The 27,821-nt window shown below is 44.2% G+C and overlaps 1 protein-coding gene across 1 annotated transcript in view; it reads right to left on the reverse strand.

The window, feature by feature from the left end:
- The window catches only part of pkd1b (polycystic kidney disease 1b), a 196,357-nt gene that overhangs the window by 166,626 nt on the left and 1,910 nt on the right, over nucleotides 1–27,821 (reverse strand). Inside the window, exons 2-7 of the mRNA XM_048611156.1 lie at nucleotides 26,909–27,092; nucleotides 24,761–24,978; nucleotides 24,010–24,128; nucleotides 18,756–18,903; nucleotides 9,216–9,490; nucleotides 7,388–8,149 (exon numbers count right to left, since the gene is read on the reverse strand). Of these exons, the coding sequence (XP_048467113.1) occupies nucleotides 7,388–8,149; nucleotides 9,216–9,490; nucleotides 18,756–18,903; nucleotides 24,010–24,128; nucleotides 24,761–24,978; nucleotides 26,909–27,092 (1,706 nt within the window). The remainder of the gene's footprint in view (nucleotides 1–7,387; nucleotides 8,150–9,215; nucleotides 9,491–18,755; nucleotides 18,904–24,009; nucleotides 24,129–24,760; nucleotides 24,979–26,908; nucleotides 27,093–27,821) is intronic.

Raw genomic sequence — 27,821 nt, forward strand, 5'->3', positions numbered from 1 at the left:
AGTATTGATGAAAGTACAGAGAGCTGGAACTCCTGCACAGAGAGATTTGATTATTCTGTTCATGCCAACAAAATTGAAGCAGATATTGTCGTGATAGTAGGAACTGCAGATGCTGGAGAATCCGAGACAACAAGGTGCAGGGCTGGATGAACACAGCAGGCCAAGCAGCATCATAGGAGCAGAGAGGCTGACGTTTCGGGCCTAGACCCTTCATCAGAAAAAGATATTGTCGTTCCTGCATTCCTGCGTATTATGGAGGGGAGAAACTTTTAACCTCCTTGTGGAGTCTGTTATAGCCAGAAAAGCCTGTTCAAAACCTTATGAAGAAATAGTAGGAATCCTCCAGAACTGTTTTCCACTAAAACCACTGGTGATCGCTGCAATGTTCAGATTCACAATACAACCAATATGATGGTGAATCTATCTCCCAGTTTGTAGCAATTCTAAAAAAGTTAGCAGAATTCTGTAAATTCAGACACAACTCAAATTATGCTGTCAGTGACAGACTGTTGTGTGGTTTAAGATGTGAAGTAATCCACAGAGATTACTGACAGAATGGACCTTAGACTTAAAGCCACATCTGGAAATAGCAGTCTCCATGGAAATAATAGCCAAGGAAACTCAACAGCTAAGGTCGAGCATGACAGCTCACAAAACGGCAACTGAATGAGTTCACAAAATGTTGATTAGTTGATTAGTAAATGTGGAGATGACACAAAGATTGGTGGACTAGTGGATAGTGAGGAAGCTAATCAAAGGATACAGCAAGATAAAATCAGTTGGAATGTTGGGCAGAGAAATGGCACATGGAGTTTAATCTGGTCAAATAGAGAGACAATGGAGTGCAGGTTCATAGTTCCTTGAAAGTGGAGTCGCATGTAGACAGGTTAATGAAGAAGGCGTTTAGTACACTTGCCTTTATTCATCAGTGCATTGAGTATAGGAGATGAGAGGTCATGTTGCAGCTGTACAGGACATTAGTTGGGGCACTTTTAGAATACTGCATTCAATTCTGGTCTGCCTGCTATGGAAAGGATGTTGTGAAACTTGAAAGGGTCCAGAAAAGATTTACAAGGATGATGTCAGGGTTGGAGGGTTTGAGCCATAGGGAGAGGCTGAATAGGCTGGGGTTATTTTCCCTAGAGGGTCGGAGACTGAGGAGTGACCTTATAGAGGTTTATAGAACCACGAGGGCATGGATAGGGTGAATAAACAAGATCTTTTCCCCAGGGTAGGGGAGTCAAAAACTAGAAGGCATAAGTTTAAGGTGAGAGGGGAAAAATTTAGAAGGGACCTAAGGGGCAACCTTTTCACAGAGAGGGTGGTGCGTGTATGGAATGAGCTGCCAGAGGAAGTGGTGGAGGCTGGTACAATTACAACATTTAAAAGGCATTTGGATGGGTATATGAATAAGAAGGATTTAGAGGGACATGGACCAAATGCTGGCAAATGGGACTAGATTCATTTTCGATATCTGGTCGGCATGGATGAGTTGAACCAAAGGGTCTGTTTCCGTTCTGTACGTTTCTATGAATCTGAGTGTCAGATGATGCATTTTGGGAGATAAAATGCAACAGAAAAGTAGATAGTTAATGGCAGGACCCTTAGAAGCATTGATGTACACAGGGATCTCAGGATCCAGGTCCATAGCTCCCTGAAAGTGGCAACAAAAGTGGATAAGGTGGTAAAGAAGGTGTACGGCATACATGCCTTCATTGTCCAGGGCACTGAGTTAAAAGTTGACAAGTCATGCTGCAACTATATAAGACTTTAGTTAGGCTACAATTGGAGTATTGTGTACAGTTCTGGTTGCCACACTATGGGAAGGATGTGGAGGCTTTGTCAAAGGTGCACAATGGATTTACCAGGATGTTGCCTGGATTGCAGCGTATTAAGAGAGTTTGGACTGTGTTTGCTAGAGCATTGGATGTTGAGAGGCAACCTGAGAGAAGTATATAGAATTATGAGAGGAATGGATAGGGTAGATAGTTGAAGTCTTTTCCCCAGGGTGGAAATATCAAACACTCAGAGGGTGAAAAGTTTAAAGAAGACGTGTGAGGAAAGTTTTTTACACAGAGGGTGGTAGATACCTATAACGTGCTGCCAGTGTAGAGCAAAGTTTAAGAGGTATTTAGACAAATCCATGAACAAGCAGGGAATAGAGGGATATGGAGCATTTGAAGGCAGATGGCATTAATTTAGAATGGCATTTTGTTTGGCACAGAAATGGTGGGCCTAAGGTCTTGTTCCTATGTTGCAATGTTCTATGTTTTATGTTCTATGACTGAGAGACAAGCACCAATGGAGACTCAGAACTGCCATCAGATTGGGATACCAGGTTATGCAGCAGGAAATTGTTGGTATATAGAAGCTGTAAGCAGAAACTGGAAATGGGAAAATCAACGTGAAAGGACCTTCACACAAGCCAAAGAGGTATTATTAAATTCAGAAGTTCCAACCCAAAGTTACTGTTGCAATCAACATGGGATGCATCACCTTATGGAGTGATAGCAGTCATTTCTCACATATTACCCTATGGTGAAGAGCAGCCAATAACTTTTGCATCAAGATGATTAAACAAAACAAACACGAGCTATACACAGATAGAGAAAGAAGCTTTAGGAATCATTTTTGATCAATAACTGTATAACTGGGAATTTACTCTTCTAAGAAACCACATAACATTGATCATAATATTTGGGAATCACACAAGGATACCTTTTCTTGCTGAAAGTTGTATGCAGAGGTGGATGTTGTTGCTCTCAGCTCACACTTACACGATTAAGTATAGCAGCCTAATTTAAATGGGAATGTTGATTGTCTCTCTAGATTACCTTTGCCAAATGAGTCAACTACAGAAATTTTCCAATTCGATTAAGTAGAGAGTACTCCAGTAACACAGGACAAGTTTAGAAGTACACTAGAAATGATCTACTAATATCAAAAGTGATGTTCATGGTAATTTGTGGCAAATCACAGGAACTACTCCAGAACTGAAGACATATGTCACACGGAAGCTGGAAATATCTGTACAAACAGGATATCTCCTATAGGGAATGAGGGTCATCATTCCACCACAGCTAAGGAAATATGTGTTAAATCAATGACAAAGGTCACTGTGGCATTTCAGAATGTAGGAAATAGCTAGAATCCATTTTTGGAGGCCAGTGTTTGGCTCTGAAATAGAGAAGATGCAAATATGTGCAGTTTGCCAAAGCTTTCGCAACCTATCTCCATTAACACCATTACGCTCATGAAAATGGCCAGATAGGCCTTGACAAAGAATCCATATTGACTACATCGCATCTTTCTGAACGGTGAATATTTCTCCTAGTAGTTGTTGCCCATGCTAAATGGCCGGAAGTCACCATCATAAAGACGATATCAGAGAAAGACTAGAGGTGATCTTCGTGAGGGTTGGTTATCTGGAACAATGTGTTAATGATAAATGTCATCAGTTCTTATTACAAGGGTCTATGGACTATCTAAAGCAGAATGGAATTCAACACAACGATCAGCTCCTTACCACCCAGTCACAAATAGTTTGGCAGATAGGTTTGTTCCGACAATGAAACATTCCTCAAAAGTAACTTGAGGACAAGGATCACTGTCCAAATGACTGAGTCAATTTTTGTTGATACTGAAATACAACTCACTGAATGAGTACACCTAAAAACACCAGATCTTAAAGTCAACAAGAAAATAAAGACACCTGACGTGCATCTAGTACTTCAGGACTGTGAAGGGTACAAACCCAAAACATTGACTTTCATGCTCCTCTGATGCTGCCTGACCTGCTGTGTTCCTCCAGCTCCACACTGTATTGACTCTGACTCCAGTATCTGCAGTTCTTGCTATTTCCTAGTGGGAGAGCTCTTGACTGTTAAATCCAATAACACAGTGGCCACTGAGCCATACCCACCCTCCTCCTCCCTCTCCCCAAAACATCCATCTCCTGACCCCTCCCCCTCCCCAACACAACCACCCACCCTTCTCCATCACACCTACCCAACACCTCCCATCATATCCACCCACGCCCTCCCTGACACAAGAAGACAGGCTGACAGGAAAACAGTCTACATTTCGAGTTCACATTTCCCACCTCGGTGTGTCTGGGTCCCGAGCCTCCTGCTCTCAGGTCACTCAGTCCATTAGAGAGCAGCAGCTGTTAACCTGCCTGAGAACATTCCCTCTGGTTTCTGATCCACAAAGAAGCAACAGGTTCAATCTGAGAGTAGAAATTGTTGGAATCTGACACACTGCTATCTGCAGTGGCTGAGTGCATCTGTTTCCATTCAGCAGTGGTAACTGTGTTTCACTTTTCCATCTCCTCACCTGGGTACCTTGTGACCATTTGTGATAGCCACATAGTTAACAGTGGACTGGAAATGAGGTCCACCTAATCCTAACACTTGATGCCTCTGTACACCTGAGCTCATTCTGAACTATCCTAATATCCCTTATGTGGCTCAGTATTAGGGTTTAGCTGATAAAGCTCCAAAAGTCAAAAAGTTTTTACATCATGGAAAAATGCTCTCAGTCCATCATGTCCTCACCAGTCACAAAACATTTAGCTAATTTAATCCCATTTTCTAGCACTTGGCCCATAACCTTATATGCTGTGCCAATGCAAGTGCGCATCTAAATAGTTGAAGGTTCCCAGTTCTGCCACCCTTTCAGGCAGTGAATACCAGATATCCACACTCTCTGATTGAATTTATTTCTCCTTGGTTCTGCTCCTTACCTTAAAACCACACGCCTAGTTATTGACCCCTCTACAAAGGAGAAAGGTTTCTCCCTATCTATCCTGTCTATGCCCCTCAAAACTCTGTACACCTCAATCAGATTCTTCCCTCAACCTTCTCTGCTCTGACAGAAACAACCCCAGCCTATCTAGTCTTTCTTTTTAACTGATTTGCTCCAGGCCAGGCAACATTCTGGTGAATCTCCTCTGCAACCCCTCCAATGCAATCACATCCTTCCTATACTGTAGCAACGAGAATGCCAACTGTGGCCTAACTAACAATGTACAGAGCTCCAGGATAACCTCCTTGCCCTAATTTTCAGTATTTTGACTACTAACGGCAAGTATCCCATTTGCCTTCTTAACCACCTTATTTACCTGTCCTGCAACCTTCAAAGATCCATGGAAATGCACACCAAGGTCCCTCTGATCCTCTGTACTTCCTACAGTCCCGACTTAACATGTATTCCTTTGCTTTGTAGGTTCTCCCAAAATGCATCACCTCATACTTTCAGGATTAAGTTCCATCTGCTCTGTCCTGTTCTGTTCTGCCTATCTGACCAGCCCGCCTCTAGAGTTCTGTAGTCAAAGACTTTCTTCCTTGCTATTTACCACACCACTAATTTCCATGTCAACTGCAAACTTACTGATTTTCACTGCTACATTCATTAATGTACAATAGAAACAGCTAGTGACCCAGCACCAATCCTGCGGAACCCACTGGGCACGGGCTTTCAATCACAAGAGCACTCTTCAATAATCATAGATGACAAGGTGTAGAGCTGGATGAACACAGCAGACCAAGCAGCATCAGAGAAGCAGGAAAGCTGATGTTTCGGGTCTGGACCTTTCTTCAGAAAATCCAGCTCTACATCTTGTTATCTCAGATTCTCCAGGATCAGCAGTTCCTACTATCTCTCTGCAATAATCATCTTCTGTTTCCTGCCACTGAGCCAATTTTGGATCCAATTTGCTAAATTGTCTGGATTCATGGGCTCTTAGCTTCTTAACCAGCGTGCCGTGCAAGATCTTGTCAAAAGCCCTTCTGAAGTCTGTGTAGACTACATCAAATGTACCCACATCTACACATCTAGCCACTTCCTCAAAAAATTCAATCAAATTTGTTAGACATGCTCTCCCCTTGACACAGCCTGAAGGCTATCCCTGATTAATCCGTGCCTCTCCAAGTGGAGACTAAATCTGTCCCTCAGGCTTTTTGCCAATTGTTTCCCTATCATAGTTTCCAGGTTTATCCTTATCATCCTTCTTGAATAATGGTACTAGTTTAAAATGATTTACAAAAGAAGCAAAGGTGGAATGATGAAAAACGTTTTCACACAGTGAGTAGTTAGAGTATGGAATGCAGTGCCTGGAAGTGTTGTAGAGCCAGATTCAATTGAGGCAATCAAGAGGCCATCAGACAATTATTTGGATAAAAATAATACACAAGGGTATGGGGGAAGAGGTAGGAGATTGGCACTGGTAGTGATGCTCAGTTAAGAAGTTGGTGTAATACAATGGGCTGAATAGCCTCCTTTTGCAATGTGACACTTCTGTAATTAGCTGTCCTTCAGTCCTTTAGCACCTCTTCTGTGGTCAGAGAGCATTTGAAAATTAATGCCAGAGTCCCTGAAATCTCCTCCCTTGCCTCCCACAGCAGCCTCGGATACGTCTTAATTATGCCTGGGTATTTATCCATTTTGAAACTAGCTAAAACCATTAATACCTCTTCCCTTTCAATGCTAATGAATTCAAGTGTAACACAGTCCCTCTCCTTGATTTTTATACTTACATCATTCTTCTCTGCTTTGAATACAAATCTAAAGTCCTCACTTCAGACCACAGGTGTATCTTTCAGATCCACACACACATTCCTACATTCATCCCTAATGGGCCCTGCTCTTTCACTTGTTTTTTTTTTCACCCTTAATATACTTATAAAATATAGCTGAATTTTCCTTAATCTTACCCGCCAGTTTTTGTTCATGTACCCCCTTCATTCCTTAATTTCTTTTTTTAAGCAACCCCTTGCCCTCTCTATACACCATTAGGGCATTTACTGATTTAAGCCTTTGGTGTCTGCCATTTGCTTTTTTACCCCTTGTCCAAATCCTGTGTGTCCTTTCACATTCTGTGTTCTCTGGATTGATCCCACCCTTCACTTTTACAGAAACATGTTGGCCCTGCACTCTCTATTACCATTTTAAATGTCTCCCAATATTCTGATGCAGACTTTCCCACGATAGCTACTCCCAGTCCAACTTTGGACAGATCTTGTCTTAAAATCCATCCTCCCCCAGTGCAGAACCTCTATTTCTGGTCCATTTTGTCCTTATCCATAATTATCTTAAATCTTATCGAGTTGTTATGGTCACTATCACTGAAATGCTCCCCCCTCCACTGACACATCTACCATTTACTCGGCCTTATTTCCTAAAATTATATCCTCCACCATTCCTTCTCCTGTAGGACTTTCTATGTGCTAGCTTAAAAAGCCCTTCTGAACACAATGAAGCACTTTGAAATGGCTTATTACACTAAAGGAACTGGTGAAATACTTCCGGACTGAGACATCTTTCCTTCTCTCTTTATAGAGTCTAGTCTAAAAGTGAGCCCTCCAAATGCTTTTGAGGGCGACCATACCTGTGAGACATCCACCAGTATGCGTCTGGGTTTCCTGGGGACAATCCGGAGCCCCTGGATCACATCATAGGCCTGGATTTCGACAGATGTGTTCTGGGAGCTGACTTCATTGCTCACAGTGATATTCAGTATCTCTAACCTGGGATGGGTGACGGTAAAGTGGGCGTACGAGAACCATGTATCGCTGGTCTCTCTGTGGCAAGCTGGCATATACTGAGGTAGACTGGGTGGACAGTAGGCATCGAAGAAGACTCCTGACTGTCGGACTGGAGGACCCCACCAGGAGCTGGCATTGCTGCCAGAGTTGATCTTGATCACAATGAGCACCTCATTTCCAGTTGGGACCAGGAGAGTGCCATTATGTGGCCAGGGGTAGATGATTTGCAAGCCAGTGATTGTCGTCCACATGCCCAGTGGGCAGCAGTTGATTGCTGTGGGGTTGACTCTGTTTACTGGGGTTACCAGGTGTGTGTCTGGCACGGTAGTGAGGGACTGGGCGGGAACAATCGGCTGTGGCTGGTCTGTATACAGGACGCGCACATCGCAGACAACGTTATCGAACCATTTGGGGCTGGGCCAGGTAGGCTGGAAACCAACCAGTAAACTTTCCAGCCAGCCCTGCCGCACCAGGCTGATGTAGCTCTGTCGCCAGGGTGATGTTGAGCTGGACAGGCAATGCAACAGAGAGTTCGGACCCGCATCATGCTGAAAACCAATCACATCATCTGGATAAACACGAACATCCTGGTCACCCAGCATCACCTGAAACAGAGCAAGAGTCCATTACATCACCAAGCAAGCAGCCAATCAGGAGCAGCACCAGAAAGTAACATCGCCAGGCAAACCCACCAATCACAAGCATACTAATGAATGAGCACAGAAGAATCTAACCAATCAGGAGCAAAAAAATTGAGTGAACCACAGAATTAACTAAGCAGACACTGTTGTCATTGAGCTCTCCATTGGACAAATCCAAACATAGGACTAACTAATCAGAATCACAACAACGTAGACAAACAGGAGGCTGGAAAAACACAGCAAGCCAGGCAGCATCAGGAGGAAAGGAGGTCAATGTTTTGGGTATTACCCTTCTTCAGAACTGGAATCACAACAATCATTGGCTTGTACTGTGGTGCAGACAATCAGAACTGTGAATGGGTTAATTGCAACAGTGAACAGACTGAAATGTGGCACTGATCAATTTCAGTATATTTCACCCAATCAGTAAAGCAGCCTTCCACCACACATATTGGGCATGTGGTCTATTGGGATGCTCCAAAATGCCCACCTTGCCTGTACTGGCTCTCTGAAGGAGCAAATCACTGTATCCCATTCCCCCCTCTCCTGCTGAACCTTCTCTCCATGACATTGCACATTTTTTCTTTTCAAGTAGGGGTCCCATTCCTTTGTGAATGGCTCAATGGAATCTACTTCTATCACCCTCCCATGCAGTGCAGTCTAGACCTTAATTACTTGCTGTGTGAGAAATTTCTGGGACTGTATCACACTGTGTTACAGTACTGGTGGGGACAGGTCTGTAACTGTATAACACTAGGCTACAGTATGGGTGGGGACAGGTCTATAACTGTATAACACTGGGCTACAGTACTGGTGGGGACCGGTCTGGCACTGTGCAACACCAGAGTGTTCAATTGAATTGCTGTATTTGGAAACAATGCCGGAAAGAAAGAGAAAGATTAGTAATAACTAGAAGTGAAGCTCCTTCTGAACATAACTTCGTCTTGCACAGAACCAATGCTATTCTTCAGATTGTCTGCCTGACATGCATCATGTGAACAAAGGAGAGAATAAGAATAGCCTGACTTACATTTACATGCACAATGTTGAGGTCAGGGCTGATGATCATTGCTATATCTGCCACCTGGGAGTAATATGGCTGTGTCCCTTTGTATCTGGGAGGGTTAGCGATTGGCAGGATGTTGGTTGTGATGTTTTCAAACGCATATGAACTGCAGGGGCTGGTGATGGGCAGACACCTTTCCTGTAAGTGGCACCATTGATGTCCGTTGTTGCAACCTCCTGTGGTGTTGCATAGTGGCTGTGTGTCACAGGTAGCAAAGGGAGTACGGAGCCACTCGCAGCCTGAGGAACAGAAGTACAGCTTCAGATGCACCATAAACATCACTGAAGAGACTAAGATTGGGAACACAGAATCAGCTGTTCAATTGTTCCACTAAACATCTTTCAAACAGTATCTTGTAACTGTATGGCATCTACAACATTGTCAGAGATGCCAAATAGCTTCAGAGCAGAGAATTCACTGACAACTGACACAGTCATAAAAAGGAAACACTTAAAACAGATGAGCAAAGACTTGGCCACAACGGTAGGTTTATAAGGAATGACATAAATGTGAAGAGGAATGTGGAGAGTCAAGGAGATTTAGATAGGGAGATTTAGCATTTGGAACTAGCAGACTGATGCTAATGATGGGCCTAAGGAATCACAAAAGAATCAGACAAACATCATGTTCTCAGACAGTGGCAGGAGGCCTTAGTGATGGGAAGATTGCAGTCATGCAAGAAGCATGAGATCAGAATTTTAACATCTAACAGGCAGTCAGTCGAAATGAAATGCAGTAGAGTGAACAGGGTTCTGAGTGTTAGGACACAGGGCGATGGTGGTTTTATTCCAATGAGTCGAAAGGTCATGGTTTGTTGCTTAAAAAGGGCTTCTTGTCATTGGAAACTCTTAAAAATAAGTTGTTCTTAGAGTATTGGCAAAGTAACATCCATCCTGAAACTTCCTGAACCAGAGCGTTGAGTGTTAAGTGCTTTCCAATTGGCCTATTCAGAGACATTCTGTCTAGAGCAGGTAGGACATGAACCCAGGCCTCTTGGAGCAGAGGTAAAGACACTACCACTGCACTACAAGGGCCCCCATTCTGAGTTAACCATCTTGTCTAGTATAAAAACCATCTGAACCAGAATCTGGACTGCTCACCAACACTACAGGAGATCTCTCAATCTAATAACAATAGAAAATGTAAACACTACAATGTTAAACATAATAATGGTCAGTTTATCATCGTGATAATTTTAATTGGAAAGGACAAATACAAAAATGAGTGGTTATGCAGTGTCCCAAAAGCTCTGATCATCTTTGGACTCCTGTGATCAATTCTGTATGTTAAGGATAATGCTTACTTAGTGTTGTGGATTTCTGCTGCCCCAAACGGCAGCGAACAAAATAGTTAGCTTCAAAGAACAAAGAACAAAGAAAATTACAGCACAGGAACAGGCCCTTCGGCCCTCCAAGCCTGCGCCGATGCAGATCCTCTATCTAAACCTGTCGCCTATTTTCCAAGGATCTGTACCCCTCTTCCCTTTCTTTCCTTTTGTGCCACCTCTTCACCTCATTGTTAAGGTGTTTGGGCACAAAATGTGACGCAATTTGATGGTCCAGTGGTAGCCATGACGACTGATAAGGAGTAAGCTCCTCCCAGTCATTCATGTCAATGTTACCATGCTTCAAGGAGAGAGTCAAGGTGTCACTGGAGCAATTCCTTTTTTTTGTCCTCTCCCGAAACGCTGGCCAATTGAAAATTGGGAAAGTGTGACCTGGTGAGGTAGAGGTTTTCCAGACTTCAGATGCAGTGACTAGTCCATTGTAATCAGTTTTGCAGGAGTTTTGCCAAATACTTCTCAGGCTGACTTCAAGCAGTGCACCAGACAGCAGTTGATCTTTCGAAGGGATGAATAGCCACTGTCGGGTAGATTATAAACAACATGGAGATTTTGCAAAAAGAATTCTATCATAGAATGTAGCCAACATGTGTTGCCCATCCTTAAGTGCCTTTGAACAAAGTTGCTCACTCAGCCATGTCATTGGATAGTTCAAAGCCAATCACATCATTGTGGATTTGGAGTCACATGTTGTATTGTGGCATAGGCTCCAGGCCAGGCACATTTAAGATAGTTACATGACATTACACAATGTGACATTCTGGTATAAAGATATCTGCTTCACTTTCACTCACTCTGTGTAAATTGATGTAGTCAGCACATTATATGTGTGCAATGTATAGTAATATCAATAAACTCATATTAGAATTATGTGGAGGTCTCTGGTATCATAGTCTATATAGTTAATATTGTAAATAAATTTCAAGACATCTGTCTCACAAGAACTTGACTCTTTGTGGTATATACAAACATTGTTACACTTCACGGGAAATCCAGACCCACTATTCGTGAAATCATCACTAAAGTTAAAGATTTTTAAAAAGTACATTGAATTCCTCAATTTACCTGACTTTCAGACCTATGTTGACATATAACATGGAACAGGTTTCTGTATGTACCAAGGGCTACTATTTATGGCAAATAAGAAAGAACAAAGAACAAAGAAAATTACAGCACAGGAACAGGCCCTTTGGCCCTCCAAGCCTGCGCCGATCCAGATCCTCTATCTAAAACTGTCGCCTATTGTCCAAGGATCTGTATCCCTCTGCTCCCTGCCCATTCATGTGTCTGTCTAGACACATCTTAAATGACGCTATCGTGCCCGCCTCTACCACCTCCACTGGCAACGCATTCCAGGCACCCACCACCCTCTGCATAAAGAACTTTCCACGCATGTATCCCTTAAACCTTTCCCCTCTCACCTTGAAATCGTGACCCCTAGTAATTGAGTCCCTCACTCTGGGACAAAGCTTCTTGCTATCCACCCTGTCTATACCTCTCATGATTTTGTAGACCTCAATCAGGTCCCCCCTCAATCTCCGTCTTTCTAATGTAAATAATCCTAATCTACTCAAACTGTCTTCATAGCTAGCATCCTCCATACCAGGTAACATCCTGGTGAACCTCCTCTGCACCCTCTCCAAAGCATCCACATCCTTTTGGTAATGTGGCGACCAGAACTGTACGCAGTTTGGCTGCAGGTAAATAATTATGAAAATATCAAACATGCCTTCAACCTTAAAACAAGAAATACCATTTCAAAACCATGTTTCATTGCAAAATACGTGATACACAAACCACCAAATACAAGATTTTCATCCATTAAGTCTTCTCCCCTATACAACTTTACATGATCTTTGCCTGTGTTAAACCTTTAAATTATTTCAACACCTTACACTCCAGACAATGCATCTGCAGTTACATTCATTTTCCAGCAATATGATTACACTTTTCATTAAATGGTTGCAACAAAAGTATAGTCTTGCGTTCCAATTTTTAAACTTCAGGATAGATCATTAATTACGACTGTGCAAACTTAAAATATATCCCCTCTGAAGCAAAACACACACACACATTATAAATACATTAAAGGGAAGAGGCTAACTAGGGAAAGAGTAGATAAAAACCGAAAGAAATGCGGATGCTGTAAATCAGGAACAAAAACAGAAGCTGCTGGAAAAGCCCAGCCAGGTCTGGCAGCATCTGTGAAGAAAAAAATCAGAGTTAACGTTTTGGGTACAGTGAGCCTTCCTCAGAACTGATGGCGGCTGGGAAAGAATAGAATCAATTCAGGACCAAGTGTGTGAAGCCACAGGATATTTGAAGGGTGTTGAATGAACACTCCTCTTCGGTGATCATTCTGGAAAAGGAGAACGGAGGTACAGAATTCAGGAAAAGGGACTGTGAAGAAGTTGTACAGCCTGACATAGGAAATTGGGAGGTATTGGAAGCTCTGTTGCGCTTACAAACAAATCTCCTGGCCTGGATGAATTGCATCTCAGGCTGCTGCGGGAGGTGAGGCAGGAAATTGCAGAGGCTCTGACACAAACTTTTAATTCCTCTCCGGCCATAAGGGAAGTGCCAGAGGTCTGGTGCACTCCTAATGTGATTTCACTTTTTAAGAGGGGTGGTAGAGATGAACCAGGAAATTACAGAATCTCACGTCAGTGGGAGGGAAACTATCGGAGTAAATTCTGAAAAAGTGAATTAATATCCACTTGGAAAGGCATGGGTTAAATGGGTCTAATCAGCATGGCTTTGTCACATGGAGGTCACGCCTAAAAAATTTGTTAGAATTTTTTGAAAATGTGTTCGATTGGATGTTCAAGTTCAGTTGATGTAGTTGAAGTGGATTTTAGCAAAACTTTTGACAACGTCCCACATGGGAGATTGATTGAGAAGGTTAAAGCAGATGGAACTGAGGGAAACTTCATAGATCATAGATCATAGAATCCCCACAGTGTGGAAACAGGCCCTTCAGCGCAACAACTCCACACCAACCCTCAGAGCACCCACCCAAACCCACCACCCCTATAACCCACCTAACCTACACATCCCTGAACACTATGGGCAATTTAGCATGGCCAATCCACCCAGCCTGCGCATCTTTGGACTGTGGGAGGAAACCGGAGCACCCGGAGGAAACCCACGCAGACATGGGGAGAATATGCAAACTTCACACAGACAGTTGCCCAAAGGTGGAATCCTGTGCAAATTTAAAATATATCCCGGGTCCCTGGCGCTGTGAGACAGCAGTGCTAACCACTGTGCCACTGTGCTGCCCCAAACTTGGTGAGATGGATCAGAAACTGCTTTAGTAATGGGACACAAAGGGTAGAGGCAGAAGGCTGTTTGAGTGACTGAAGGCTGGTGTCCAATGGTGTACCACAAGGATTAGTACTGGGATCCTTATTGTTTGTTACATACATAAATGGTATAGATCAAAATATAGGGGCAATGTTATGCAAATTTGCAGATGACATCAAGATTAGTAAAGTGGCTAATAGCGAAAAAGAAGATATAGATGGATTGGTCAGCATAAGGGGGGGCAGCACAGTGGCTCAGTGGTTAGCACTGCTACCTCATAGTGCCAGGAGCCCAGGTTTAATTCTAGCCTTGGGCTAACGTCTGTGTAGAGTTTGCACTTTCCCCGTGTTTGCGTGGGTTTCCTCTGGGTGCTCCAGTTTCCTCCCACAGTCCAGAGATTTGCAGGTTAGGTGGATTGCCCATGCTAAATTGCCCATAGTATCCAGGAATGTGCAGGCTAGGTAGATTAGCCATGGGAAATGCAGGGCTTTTGGTATAGAGTAGGGAAGAATGTCTGGGTGGGATGCTCTTTGGAGGGTTGGTGTGGACTCGATGGGCCAAATGGCCTGCATTCCACACTGTCAGGATTCTATGAATCGTACCCCGCACAGCAAAAAAGTGCACTTTGGAAGAAGAAACAAGATGAAGGAGTATTTAATAAATGGCTGGATACTGGTAGCTTAGTGGAACAGAGGGATCTTGGGGTAATTATTCACAGATCCCTGAAGTTGGCAGAGCACATGAATAGGATAGTTAAGAATGCATATAGGACACTTGCTTCCATCAGTCTTATAGAGTACCAAGAAGGTAACGTTGGAACTGTACAGAGCGTTTGTCAAGCCACAGCTGGAGTACTGTTGCAGTTCTGCTCACCTCACTACAGGAAGTATGTGATAGCACTAGAGGGGGTACAGAGGATATTCACCAGGATGTTGCCTGGGATGGAGAAATTAAGCTATAAGGAGACACTGGATAGGCTTGGATTGTTTTCTTTACAGCAGAGGAAACTAACGGGGAGACATGATTGAGGTGTATAAGATTATGAAGGTTATGGAGAGGGTGAATAGAGAGCAGCTGACCCCTCAACCAAGGGGAACAATCAGGAGAGGACATAGTTTTAAGAGTAAGGGGCAGGAAATTCAGCAGGGCTTTGGGAAAAGATTTTTCACGCAACAGGTGGCACTGCCTGGGAAGGTAGTGGAGGCTGGAAACCTTACAGCCTTTAAAACAATATTTGGATGAGCTCTTCAAATATCATGACATTGAAGAATATGGGACAAGTGCAGGAAATTGGAATTAACGTAATTTTAGTGGTAGTTATGTCAGTGCAGACTGGGATTGGCTGAAGGGCCTTTTCTGGGCTGTCTGAATCAATTAATCAATGAACTTACATGCACTCAAACAAAGCCGTCAGGACAAGCAGTTCTGAAGAAATATCATAGAGATGGAAAAGATGAACAAATTCTGTGAATCAAGACTTCCTCTTAGTTCTAATGATTTTTGGCAATGAAATCGTGTGATTGTCGACTGTAGAATATCCTTAATTCGGTAGTCAGTCAGTTGGTCCTAAATCTTTGTTTGTGCTAGAAATTCTTCTTTTTGAATTTTTGAGTGCTTTTCCCCACACATGGAGGTTAAGAGAGACAGATGTGGCTTGGCTTGCAGAGTTTCTGGAAGTCTGAGTGAAATTAACCTCTCTCAGTTCTGTGACAAACTGCAACTTAACTGCAAAATTTATTGCTGGGCAGCCTCTCAACACAGAGGCACCTAGTGACACCTTGTCTCACAAAAGTATCAAATTTACCTTGTCCAAAATGTACATAACTTTGTGTAACCAATAAGTGAAGACCATACAGTTTCAATTTTGACCTTCATGCTGTAAGACAAATACTACTTCAATCTCTGCAACACTGAAATGTCCAAACTTCTATCTATCCCAGTTTATATTCATAACACAATGTAGTCCCTATAAAGAAGAAAAACAGAGTAATGGTTAATGGTACACTGGAGCTAGAGAAAGGCTTATAGTGGAGTTCCCTAAGGTGCCTGGTGTTCCTGATAGTGTCATAGAGTTGTACAGCATGGAAACAGACCCTTCAGTCCAACTCTTCCATGCCAACTAAATATACTAAATTAATCTAGTCCCATTTACCAGTATTTGGCCCATATCCCTCTAAACCCTTCCCATTCATGTAGCCATTCAGATGCCTTTTAAATGCTGTAATTGTACCCTCCTCAAGCACTTCCCCTGGCATTATTTTCTGAAACACCACAGAATCTAAATTGGCACAAGATAACAAATAAAGTAGACCAGGCAGCATCAGAGGAGCAGGAAAGCTGATGTTTCGGGTGTGGACCCTTCTTCAGAAATTCCTGAAGAAGGGCCCAGACCCGAAACGTCAGCTTTCCTGCTCCTCTGATGCTGCCTAGCCTGCTGTGTTCATCCAGCTCTACACCTTGTTATCTCAGACTCCAGCATTGGCAGTTCCTACTATCTCACAAATAAAGTAGAGTTTTGTTTTTGCAAAATAACTGACATATGCCTCAACCCTCAAAGAGCCATCGCCCTACAAATTCTTTCCAAACTGGTGATGTTATGCATCAAACACCTCCATTGCACTATCACAGCTCCACTTACACAGAGCTGGAAGCTTTTAACCAGTGAAGTGGTTACTTCCCTTCTACTTTTACCTTACATTTTTACCTTTTCAATGTCAGACTTAAATTTAACAAATTTAACAAATCTACTCTAAAACCTTAAATTTAACAATTGACACATTGTTCATTTCAATAACAACCACCGTACAATATCTCACCAACAACAATACAACACCAACAACCACCACTATACAATATCTCCTGAGCCTAAGTGGCCTTAAGCTGGAGATTCTACATTAACCTGCAAGGAATTCATTCCCTCAGTGATTTCAGTTTTCCATTTATCTGAGTATTCCTTTGACTGGTTTAAAACTCATGAGCCTATCAGTAGAAAGCATATGACAGAATCAGCCTGTGATTGGAGAAGCAGCCACTCTGAGATTTCCCCCCAGTTCCAAACAAATGTGGATCGGTGGGAGGGGGCAAACTTTCTCTGCTTGGTCGATATTACATTCAATTTCTCCTGACATGAAAGGAGCTTTAAGGCACACTGGTTCACAACCCCCACATATTTACTGAAAGGGGGCCAGAAATGAAGACTCTCCTCCTGAAGGGTTGGTGTGCTACCCCCTAGGCCTTGTTTGCTCCATATAATATTGCGGACAGTTTAGAGGCTGGTGAGAGGCCAGCTGGAATGCCACTCGAGGAGTTTTATAAACTACTACACCCTGAGCACACACTATACTCCGCTAGTCCTCCAGACAAGCTGTAAAATTCTACCTGCCTTCTTAACCTTGTTAACCTGACAACTCTTTGAGAATCATTTGTTTTTCTGATTCTGCTCCCTGTAAGCCCCAATTTCACCCTTGCTTCAACCATCTAGACATGAAACACTAGACACATTCTCAAAAGCCTCTTTCTCTCTCTTCACAACATTATTTTAAATCTGCTCATTGATAATGCTTTTTGACATCCATCTGAATACATTCTGAAAAGTTTGTTGTAAAAATGTTATCTGATTAGATTCCCATTAACCTCACCGAGATAGTTAAAGATGATATGTATAAAAAGCTAGCATATTGTTCTGTTTCTCTCTTCATTAAGATTGAATTAAAAACCACATGTGGGATCCAGTTGTCCACTGTCTCTGTTGAGTATCATAGCCATAGAGTCGTACACCACAGAACAGGCCCATCAGCCCATCAAGTCTGCACCAACCTATCAATATTAATCCCACTTTCCTGCACTACACCCATAGTCTTGAATGTTACAACACTTCAAGTGCTCACCCAAGTATGTTTTAAAGGCTGTGAGGTTTCCCCCCTCAACTACCCTCCCAGGCAGTGCATTCCAGACTGCCACTACACAATGGGTGAATTATTTTTCCTCAAACCCCCTCTAAACCTCTTGCCTTTCACTTTAAAATTATGCCCCTTGATAGTAACCCTTCAACTAAGGAGAACAGCTGTTTTCTATCGACCATGTCCATGTCCCTCATAATCTTATACACATCCATCGGGTCCCCCCTCAACCTCTTCTGCTCCAGAGAAAACAACCTGAGCTTATCCAGCCTGTCTTCCTAGCTGGAATGCTCCATTCCAGGCAACATTCGAGTGAACATCCTCTGCACCTACTCCACTGCAATCACATTCTTCCTATAGTGTGGTGACCAGAAGTGCACACAATATGCCAGCTATAGCCTGACTAAGTTCTGTACAGCTTCAACCTCCCTACTCTTATAATCTATGCCTTGACTGATAAAGGCAAGTGCCCTGTATGCCTTATTAACTACCCTAGTAACCCACGCTGCCACCTTCAGGGATTTATGGACAAGCACCCCAAGATCTCTCTGTTTCTCTGTGTGTCCTGCCATTCATTGAGTACTCCCTTGTCTTTTCCTCCTTCCAAAATGCAGCACCTCACATTTCAGGGTTAGGTTCCATTTGCCACTAATCTGCCTAAGTGACCAATCTGTTTACACCTTCCTGTAATCTCTCACCTTCTTCCTCAGTGTCAACAACCCAGCAAATCTTCATGTCATTTGTATACTTATTTATTACTTATTATTATTATTAACTAATGAAAATCCCTTTAGATGCTGTCCAATTAGATCAGCTTGATTAGCAAAGGCTGAGGTCAACATTCACCATGAGAAATGCATTTACTCACAGTCAAGAACAAGTGCCTTCCAGATTTAATTCCAGAAAATCCTTTAATCAGGCACTGCTAGGTATCTCCCCACCAGTCATGACTCTTACCTGGAGGGATGAGGTACAGGCTTGGGATGCAGTAGGGTCTGAATATCTTGAAATGTACCCGAGTGGCTTTCTTTAAAGGCTGGACTACAAATTCAATCGAGTTCACCAGACCTGAGTGGCTGAACCACAAGCCAGGAAACAACATCATCTGTCAAAGAGAGATCCAAAGGAACATGAGCAAGGACCCATCACTCTACACACATATCAACATGCCATAGAGATAAAGACCAACTACAAATGTCATATTGGAAAGTATACTGGCAATTTTACTCTATATCTAAGCCCATGCCCTCCCTGTCCTGGGAGTATTTGATGCGGGTATTGTTGAGACAGCTTTACTTTCAGTTTAAGAGAGTAGAGACAGCTTTACTCTGTTTCTAACCCATGCTGTACCTGTCCTGAGAATATTTGATAGGGACAGTATCAACAGCTTCAGTGTTAAAGAGTAAAGGCAACTTAACTGTGTATCTAACCCCGTACTGTACCTGTCCTGGGAATGTTTGATGGCAACAGTGCCAAAGGAGCTTTTCTTTCCATTTACTTATAGTTTAAAAGAGAAAAGAAAGCTTTACTTTGTATCTAACACCACACTGTACCTGTCCTGGGAGTGTTTGATGGAGACAGTTTTGAGGGAGGTTTATTTTCAGTTTAAAAGAGTAAAGGCAGTTTTACTTTTAGGTTAAAAGAGTAAAGGGAGATTTACTTTCAGTTTAATTTCAGTTAAAAAGAGTAGAGGATGATTTGATCAATTTCTAATCCCATGATGAACACAGCCTGAGATTTTGGAAAGGGCTGGTGCAGGGGCTATTTTATTCTGTATCTATGCCCATTCTGTAGCTGTCTTGGGAGTATTTGATGGGGTTGGTGTCAAGGAACTTTAGCCATAGAGTCATACAATCCTATAGCACGGAGACAGGCCCTTTGGCCCAAACTGGTCCATGCCGACCAAAATGTCCATCCACTCTAAGTCCATTTCCCTGAATGTGGCCCATATCCTTCTAAACCTTTCCTATCCATGTATTTGTTCAAATGCCTTTTAAATGTTGTTAATGTACCTGCCTCAACCACTTCCACTGGCAGCTCATTCTATATGCATACCAGCATCTGTGTAAAAAAGTTGCCCCTCAGGTTCCCATGTATTCTTTCCCCTCTTACCTTAAACTGATGCGCTCTAGTCCTCAGAGATAGTAAGAACTGCTGATGCTGGAGTCAGAGATAACACAGTGTGGAGCTGGAGGAACACAGCAGGTCAGGCAGAATCAGAGGAGCAGGAAAGTTGACGTTTCGGGTTGGGACCCTTCTTCAGGAATGAAGAAGTTCTGAAGAAGGGTCCCGACCTGAAACATCAACTTTCCTATTCTTTTGATGCTGCCTGACCTGCTGTGTTCCTCCAGTTCCACACTGTGTTATCTTGCGCTCGAGTCCTCGATTCCCCAACCCTGGGAAAAAGACTGAGTCCATTCACCCTATCCATACCTCTCATGATCTTATACACTTCTATAAGATCCCCCCTCAGTCACCTACGCTCTAAAGACAAATGTCCCAGCTTGTCCAAACTCCCCCGATAACTCAGTCCCTTGAGTCCTGGCAACATCCTTGTAAATTTCTTCTGCACTCTTTCTAGTTTAATAACATCCTTCCTATAGCAAGGTGACCAAAACTGAACACAATACTCCAAGTGCAACCTCATCAACGTCATGTACAACTGCATCATAACTTGCCAATTTCTATATTCAATGCCCTGACTGATCAAAGCCAGTGTGCCAAAAGCCTTCTTCACTGCCCTGTCTACCTGTGACTCCATTTTCAGAGAACTGTGCACCTGAACTCCAAGGTCCTTCTGTTCCACTACACCCCTTAAGGCCCTACCATTCACCACGAAACTCCTACCTGGATTTGACTTTCCAAAATGCAACACCTCACACCTATCTAAGTGAAACTCCATTTGCCATTTCTCGGCCCACTTCCCCAGCTGATCAAGGTCCTGCTGCAATTTCTGATGAGCTTCCTCACTGTCCATGATAACACCTATTTTAGTGTCATCTGCAAACTTACTAATCATGCCTTATACATTCTCATCCAAATCATCGATATCGATAACAGTTTAGTTTTAGTTCAAAAGAGTAGAGGGGCTTTATGTTGAACTTGGGAACAGATGCTGTCAGGGAAGAGCACTATTGAAATGTGGAGATTGTTTAAGGAATGCATACTGCGTGTGCTCAATATGTTTGTCCCTAGCAGCAGGGAAGATGCGGCCGAGTGAGGGAGCCTTGGTTCTCAAGAGAGGTCTAACGACTGGTTAAGAGGAAGAAGGAGGCTTATGTAAGGTTTAGGAAACAAGGAACGGAAAAGGCTCTAGAGGGATACAAGTTATCCAGGAAGGAGCTGAAGAAAGAGCTTAGGAGAGCTATAAAGGGGAATGAGAAAACCTTGGCAGATAGTATCAAGGAAAACTCCAAGCCTTTTTACAAGTACGTGAGGAATAAGAGAATGACCAGAGAAAGTATAGGGCCGATCAAGGATTGTAAAGGGAATTTGTGCACGGAGCCTAAAGAGATAGGAGAGGTCCTTAATGTATACTTTTCTTCGCTATTCACAACTCAGAGGGACCTAGTTGTAGAGGAGGACAGTGTGAAACAGGCTGGTCGGCTAGAGGAGGTGGATGTTAGTAAGGAAGATGTACGAGGAATTTTGAGGAAGTTGAAGATAGATAAGTCCCCCGGGCCTGATGGGATTTATCCAAGGATTCTATGGGAAGCGAGGGAAGAGATTGCAGGGCCTTTGGCGATGATCTTTTCATCCTCACTGTCCACGAGTATAGTGCCAGAAGATTGGAGAGAGGCAAACGTCATTCCCTTGTTCAAAATAGGGAATAGGGATAACCCCGGAAATTACAGGCCAGTTAGTCTTAAATCAGTGGTGGGCAAATTATTGCAAAGGGCTCTGAGAGATAGGATTTATGATCACTTGGAAAGGCACAGTTTGATTCATGATAGTCAGCATGGATTTGTGAGGGGTAAATCATGCCTCACAAACGTTATTGAATTCTTTGAAGAGGTGACCAAACACGTGGATGAAGGTAGAGCAGTGGATGTGGTATACATGGATTTAAGTAAGGCGTTTGATAAGGTTCCCCATGGTAGGCTCATGCAGACGGTAAGGAGGCATGGGATAGGGGGGAATGTGGCAGATTGGATTCAGAATTGGCTGACCCTTAGAAAACAAAGGGTGGTAGTGGACAGAAAATATTCAACATGGTGCTCAGTTACGAGTGGTGTACCACAAGGATCTGTCCTGGGTCCTCTTCTATTTGTGACTTTTGTAAATGATTTGGATGAAGGAGTGGAAGGGTGGATTAGTAAGTTCGCGGACGATACGAAGGTAGGTCGCACTGTGGACAGTGCGGAGGGCTGTTCTAGGTTACAAAGGGACATTGATGGGACGCAGAGCTGGGCTGAGAAGTGGCAGATGAAGTTTAACCTTGAAAAGTGCGAGGTGATTCATTTTGGAAGGACAAACTTGAAAGCAGGATACAGGGTTAATGGAAAGATTCTTGGCGGTGTGGAAGAGCAGAGGGATCTTGGGATTCATGTTCACGGTTCCCTGAAAGCTGCCACCCAGGTGGATAGAGTTGTTAGGAAGGCGTATGGAGTGTTAGCTTTCATTAATAGAGGGATTGAGTTCACGAGCCGTGAAGTTATGCTCCAGCTATACAAAAGCCTGGTTCGGCCACATCTGGAGTACTGTGCCCAGTTCTGGTCGCCTCATTAGATGAAAGATGTGGAGGCGTTGGAAAAGGTGCAGAGGAGATTTACCAGGATGTTGCCTGGAATGGAGGGAAGATCTTACGAGGAAAGGTTGAGAGAGCTAGGGCTTTTCTCTTTAAAACGACGAAGGATGAGAGGTGACTTGATAGAGGTGTACAAAATGATCAGAGGTATAGATAGAGTAGACAGCCAGAGACTTTTTCCTAGGGTGGAGGTAGCTATTACAAGGGGGCATAGTTTTAAAGTGAGTGGAGGTAGATATAGGGGAGACGTCAGAGGTAGGTTCTTTACTCAGAGTGGTAGGGGCGTGGAATGCATTGCCGGACAGGGTAGTGGAGTTGGCCTCATTAGGGGCATTTAAGCGGCTATTAGATAAGCATATGGATGTTAGTATAAGGTCGGGGTGGAGGTTAGATAGACCTTAGGATTAGGGTAAAAGTTCGGCACAACATCGTGGGCCGAAGGGCCTGTACTGTGCTGTACTGTTCTCTGTTCTCTGTTCTATGTTCTATGTTCATGCTGCACCCACTCTGGGAGTGTTTGATGGGGAAGAGTGTAGAACCTGTATCTAAACCCACCCAGTACCTGTTCTGGGAGTTTTTGATGGAGACAGGTTGGAAGAACAAAAACAGAAAGTGCTGGAAAATCTCAGCATCTGTGGAGAAAAATCCGAGTTAATGTTTCAGGTCCAGTGGCCCTTCTTCAGAAAAAAAAGAATTGAGAGAGCTTTACTTTCAATTTTAGAGTACAGAGTGCTTTACTTTTTGTTTAAAAGAGTACAGAGAGCTTTAGTCTGTATCTAACCCTGTGCTGAGCCTGTCCTGAAAGTGCTTAATGGTGACAGTGTAGAGAAAGATTTACTCTCAGTTTAAAACAGTAGAAGAAGCTTTACCCTAACCCTGTGCTCATTGTCCTGGGAGTGATTAATGAGGACATTGTAGTTAAAGGCTGGCCAGCATTTTATTGCCTGTCCCGAGCTGTCCTTGTGAAGGTGGTGGTGAGCTGCCTTCTTGAACCGTTGCAGTCCATAGACTGTGGGCTGACCCACAATGCCCTTAGGGAGAGAATTCCAGGATTTTGACCCAGCAACAGTGAAGCAACAGCGATATACTTCCGGTTCAGGATGGTGAGTGGCTTGGGAAAGAATTTGCAGGTGATGATGTTCCCAAGTATGCTGCCCTTGTCCTTCTAGATGGAAGTGGTTGTGGGTTTGAAAGATGCCAGTTCTACTAGTTGGGACAGTTCCTCCTTAGCATAGGTGTCAAAATGCCTCCAGTACCCATGGAATCTTAATCCCATACAAAACAGAACATCCTGGAATAATGGAGTGAATTGGGAAATGTGTAGAAAGTGGTTATGGTATAATCATCAAGCTTCCCTGCAACGCACACCATCATGATTTAGTAATACATCGCCATTCCTAAATTGTTACTGGGCCTAAATCATTGAACCCGCCATCAAACAGCCAGAATCATGTTTTATTGTACCTCAACTGTTGTTACACCTCGGAGGGAGGCCTCAGTCATCACAGTGACATTCTTCACCAGGTCAACCTTCTTGAAGGTTGGTGTTCCAGTCAGGAAGTAATTGATATCCTGCAGCCGGACTACAGAGAAAAGAAGGAAAGAATTTCAGTCATTACATCCCAGGAATCAAATTAACTCCATGGACAACTGTGAAAGATGAAGTTGCTTCTCAGTCACCTGAGATCCCGACCGTAATGCAGGCTCTGGAACAGTACTGAGCTAAAGGCCAGTAAGAATAGATAGAGGGGTATGGGGGGAGGTAAAAAAAACATGTTGAGAGAGACAGAAAGGCGGGAGCAAGGATGGATTGAGATGGGGAAAGAGACAGAGTGTGGGGATAGACCATGGGAGGGGAAAGGTTAGGGAGAGAGCGTGGGAGCAAGGAAGAGAGGTGAGCAACAGATAGGGCGGAAAAGTTAAAAAAGGATGAAAGGAAGACAGGGGTGAGAATGGCGGTGGCGGCGGGCGGGGTGAGGGGGTGCGGTGGTGAGAGGCCGGAGAGAGGGGCCAGACTGAAGTAGAGAGGAGAGAAGTGGACATTGGGACAAAACAGGGAATGATGTGGGGAAGAGACGGCCAGAAAGATGATGAGAGGGAAGGGAGAGAGATGGAGGGATAGAGGGGTGAGAGAGGAGAACACGTCCAAGCTTGGAAGGAAAAAACAACAAAGAGAGATGTACCACACTGTAAAGAAACTGCCCTGAATCCTCACCATCATGGGGTTTTTCACAGATGAAGTGCTGTTTGCTGTGGCAGGATATCCCATGCCAAGTGCCTTCCTTGTTCAGCTGCAGTTGAACACAGTCACCACTCTGTACCTTGGAGGTTGCCCAGTGCAGGTGGGTATCAACAGGAGTCCCGTCCACCCAGTGGTATATCCCAGGTCCTGAGGCACTGCTCTGGATCAGTCCAATCCAGGCCGTGCTGATCCTATGGCATAAAAATCAAACTGAACTCTGTACAACCTGACAGCAACTTCATTTATCATCACAATTAACTACAAGAGAAACACAATTCTATTCAGGATCAGAACTGGGACCATCATTGGAAGCTCTCGATGTGTGGAGAGGCATTTACTTTCCATTTTACACAATAAAGGTACATTGACTTTCAGTTTTAAAGAGTCGGAAGCGCTTTACTTTCAGTTTAAAAGAGGAAACTTGGGTATCTAACCCCACATTGTCCCTGTCCTGAGAGTGTTTGATGGGGACAATGTAGAGATGGTTTTGCTTTGTATTTAAAAGAGTAAAGGCAATTATACTTTCAAGTTAAATGAACAGCGGTAGTTTTACTTTCAGGTTAAAAGAGTAGAGGCAGCCTAACTCTGTATCTAATCTTGTGATAAAACTGCCCTGGAAGTGTTTGATATGGACAGTGAAAGACGGCTTTAACCTGTATCCAACCTAGTGCTGTTCCTGTCCTGGGAGAGTTTGGTAGGGACAGTATGGAGGGAGATTTATTTCCAGATTAAAAAAGTAGAGGAAGGTTTATGGAGCATCAGAGAAGCAGGAAAGTTGACGTTTTAGGTCAGGACCCTTCTTTAGAAACGTCAACTTTCCTGCTCCTCTGATGCTGCTTGACCTGCTGCGTTCCTCTAGCTCCACACTGTGTTGTCTCTGACTCCAGCATCCACAGTTCTTGCTATCTCCAGAGGAAGGTTTATTCTACTGCTGTTGATTGGGGCCTAGTACATGGAGCCTCTCCTACTGCTTTGTGGGGTCTGGGGCCTTTCATCAGTGTGACTGGGGTCTGGAGGCTCTCCTGCTGCTTTATGGGACCTACTGACTGGGGTATCCACCTTAAGGTACTAACTGAGAGCCTGTGGTTTGGGAGACGGTGCTGCCTGAGGACCTGGGGGCCGGGTGGCAATGTTGTGAAAGGGGCTTTTATTCTTTGAAAAGGGGTTAGTCCTTGGGTGGAGTGGTGAATTAGCGCCGAGTTGCGGAGATGGGGGTTGTATGGAAGGTGTGGGTTTGTTGGTGTTTGCAGTGCCTGTGTCAACAGCGGCCCCGGTGGCCTCACCATTGTTTACCCTTCATAGTGAAGCAGCATGCGGTATGTGCTACCCTCACCTGGAAATGAATACAGACTGCAGCCTTGGCGAGGGTGGTTGGTACCCCAACCATTGTCACTGGGGCAGTGAGGAATTGGGCAACAGTGACAGTGGGGATTGCGGTAGCATTGACAGTTGGGAATGGGACAACGGTAATGGTGATGAATGTGCCAAAAGAGGCAGAGGAATGGGATAGCAGTGACAATGGTGATTTGGATAGTAGTGACAATGGGAAATGGAGCAGTACTGGCAGTGGGGAATGGGGCGGCATTGTCAGTGGGGAATAGGATAGCAGTGGCATTGGAGAGTGGGACACTGCTGACAGTGTGGAATGGGGCAGCACTGACAGTGGGGAATGGGGCAGCTCTGACAGTGGGGAATGGGGCAGCTCTGACAGTGGGGAATGGGGCAACTCTGACAGTGGGGAATGGGGCAGCTCTGACAGTGGGGAGTGGGGCAGCACTGACAGTGGGGAGTGGGGCAGCACTGACAGTGGGGAATGGGGCAGCACTGACAGTGGGGAATGGGGCAGCACTGGCAGTGGGGAGTGGGATAGCACTGGCAGTGGGGAATGGGGCAGTTCTGACAGTGGGGAATGGGGCAGCACTGACAGTGGGGAATGGGGCAGCTCTGACCGTGGGGAATGGGATATCACTGGCAGTGTGGAATGGGATAGCACTGAAAGTGGGGAATGCCTGAATCCAATCTATAGCTGACATACCCAAAATTAAACAGCACAGGGCAAGGATTTCTGGAGGAGGTGAAAAAGAGACTTTGTTTAAATTAAATAAAAACCATTGAACTCACGCTGAAAAATGCTGCTGGACAAAATCCAGAACATCCACACTGTTAATAATAGCCAAGTCGGCACTGGGCTCTTGTTGGCAAGCCTGACGGGCATCGTGCCATGACCTCTGGTCTTCACTTATCCAATAACAATGATGATTTTGTCGATTGAGGTGAGCATTTTGTGGACAACTGGTGGATACACCTAGAGAAAAAAAGAGTAAAGATGGAGCATATAGGGGAGGCAATGGCCTGGTGGTATTATCGCTGGACTGTTAATCCAGAGACCCAGACAACGTTCTGGGGACCTGGGTTCGAATCCTGCCACGGCACGTGGTGGAATTTGAATTCAATAATTATCTGGAATTAGGAATCCATGATGACTGTGAATCTATTGTCAAATGTCAGAAAAATCCATCTGGTTCACTAATGTTCTTTAGGGAAGGAATCTGCCACCCTTACCTGGTATGGCCTACATGTGACTATCACAGTGATGTGGTTGACTCTTAACTGCATGCCCCCATACCTCACTGGCAGCATGCCCCAGTATCTCACTGGCAGCACACCCCATTTTCTCACTGGCAGCATGCCCCACTTTCTCACTGGCAGCACGCCCCGTATCTCCCTGGCAGCATACCCCCATGTCTCATTGGCAGCAGGCTCCCATATCTCACTGGCAGCATGCCCCTTTTCTCATCTGGCAGCATGCTCTAGTATTTCACTGGCAGCACGCCCCCTTTTTGCAGCGGCAGCACGTCCCCTTGTCTCACTTGCAGCTTGCCCCCATGTCTCACTGGCAGCATGCCCCTGTGTATCCCTGGCAGCATGCCCCCATTTCTCACTGGCAACACAACCCTGTACCTCACTGGCAGCACGCTCCCGTATCACACTGGCAGCATGCCCCCATTTCTCACTGGCAGCACGCCCCCTTTTG

The sequence above is a fragment of the Rhincodon typus genome, chromosome 23 (genome assembly GCF_021869965.1).
Source record: "Rhincodon typus isolate 14 chromosome 23, sRhiTyp1.1, whole genome shotgun sequence".
NCBI classification, from domain to species: Eukaryota; Metazoa; Chordata; class Chondrichthyes; order Orectolobiformes; family Rhincodontidae; genus Rhincodon; species Rhincodon typus.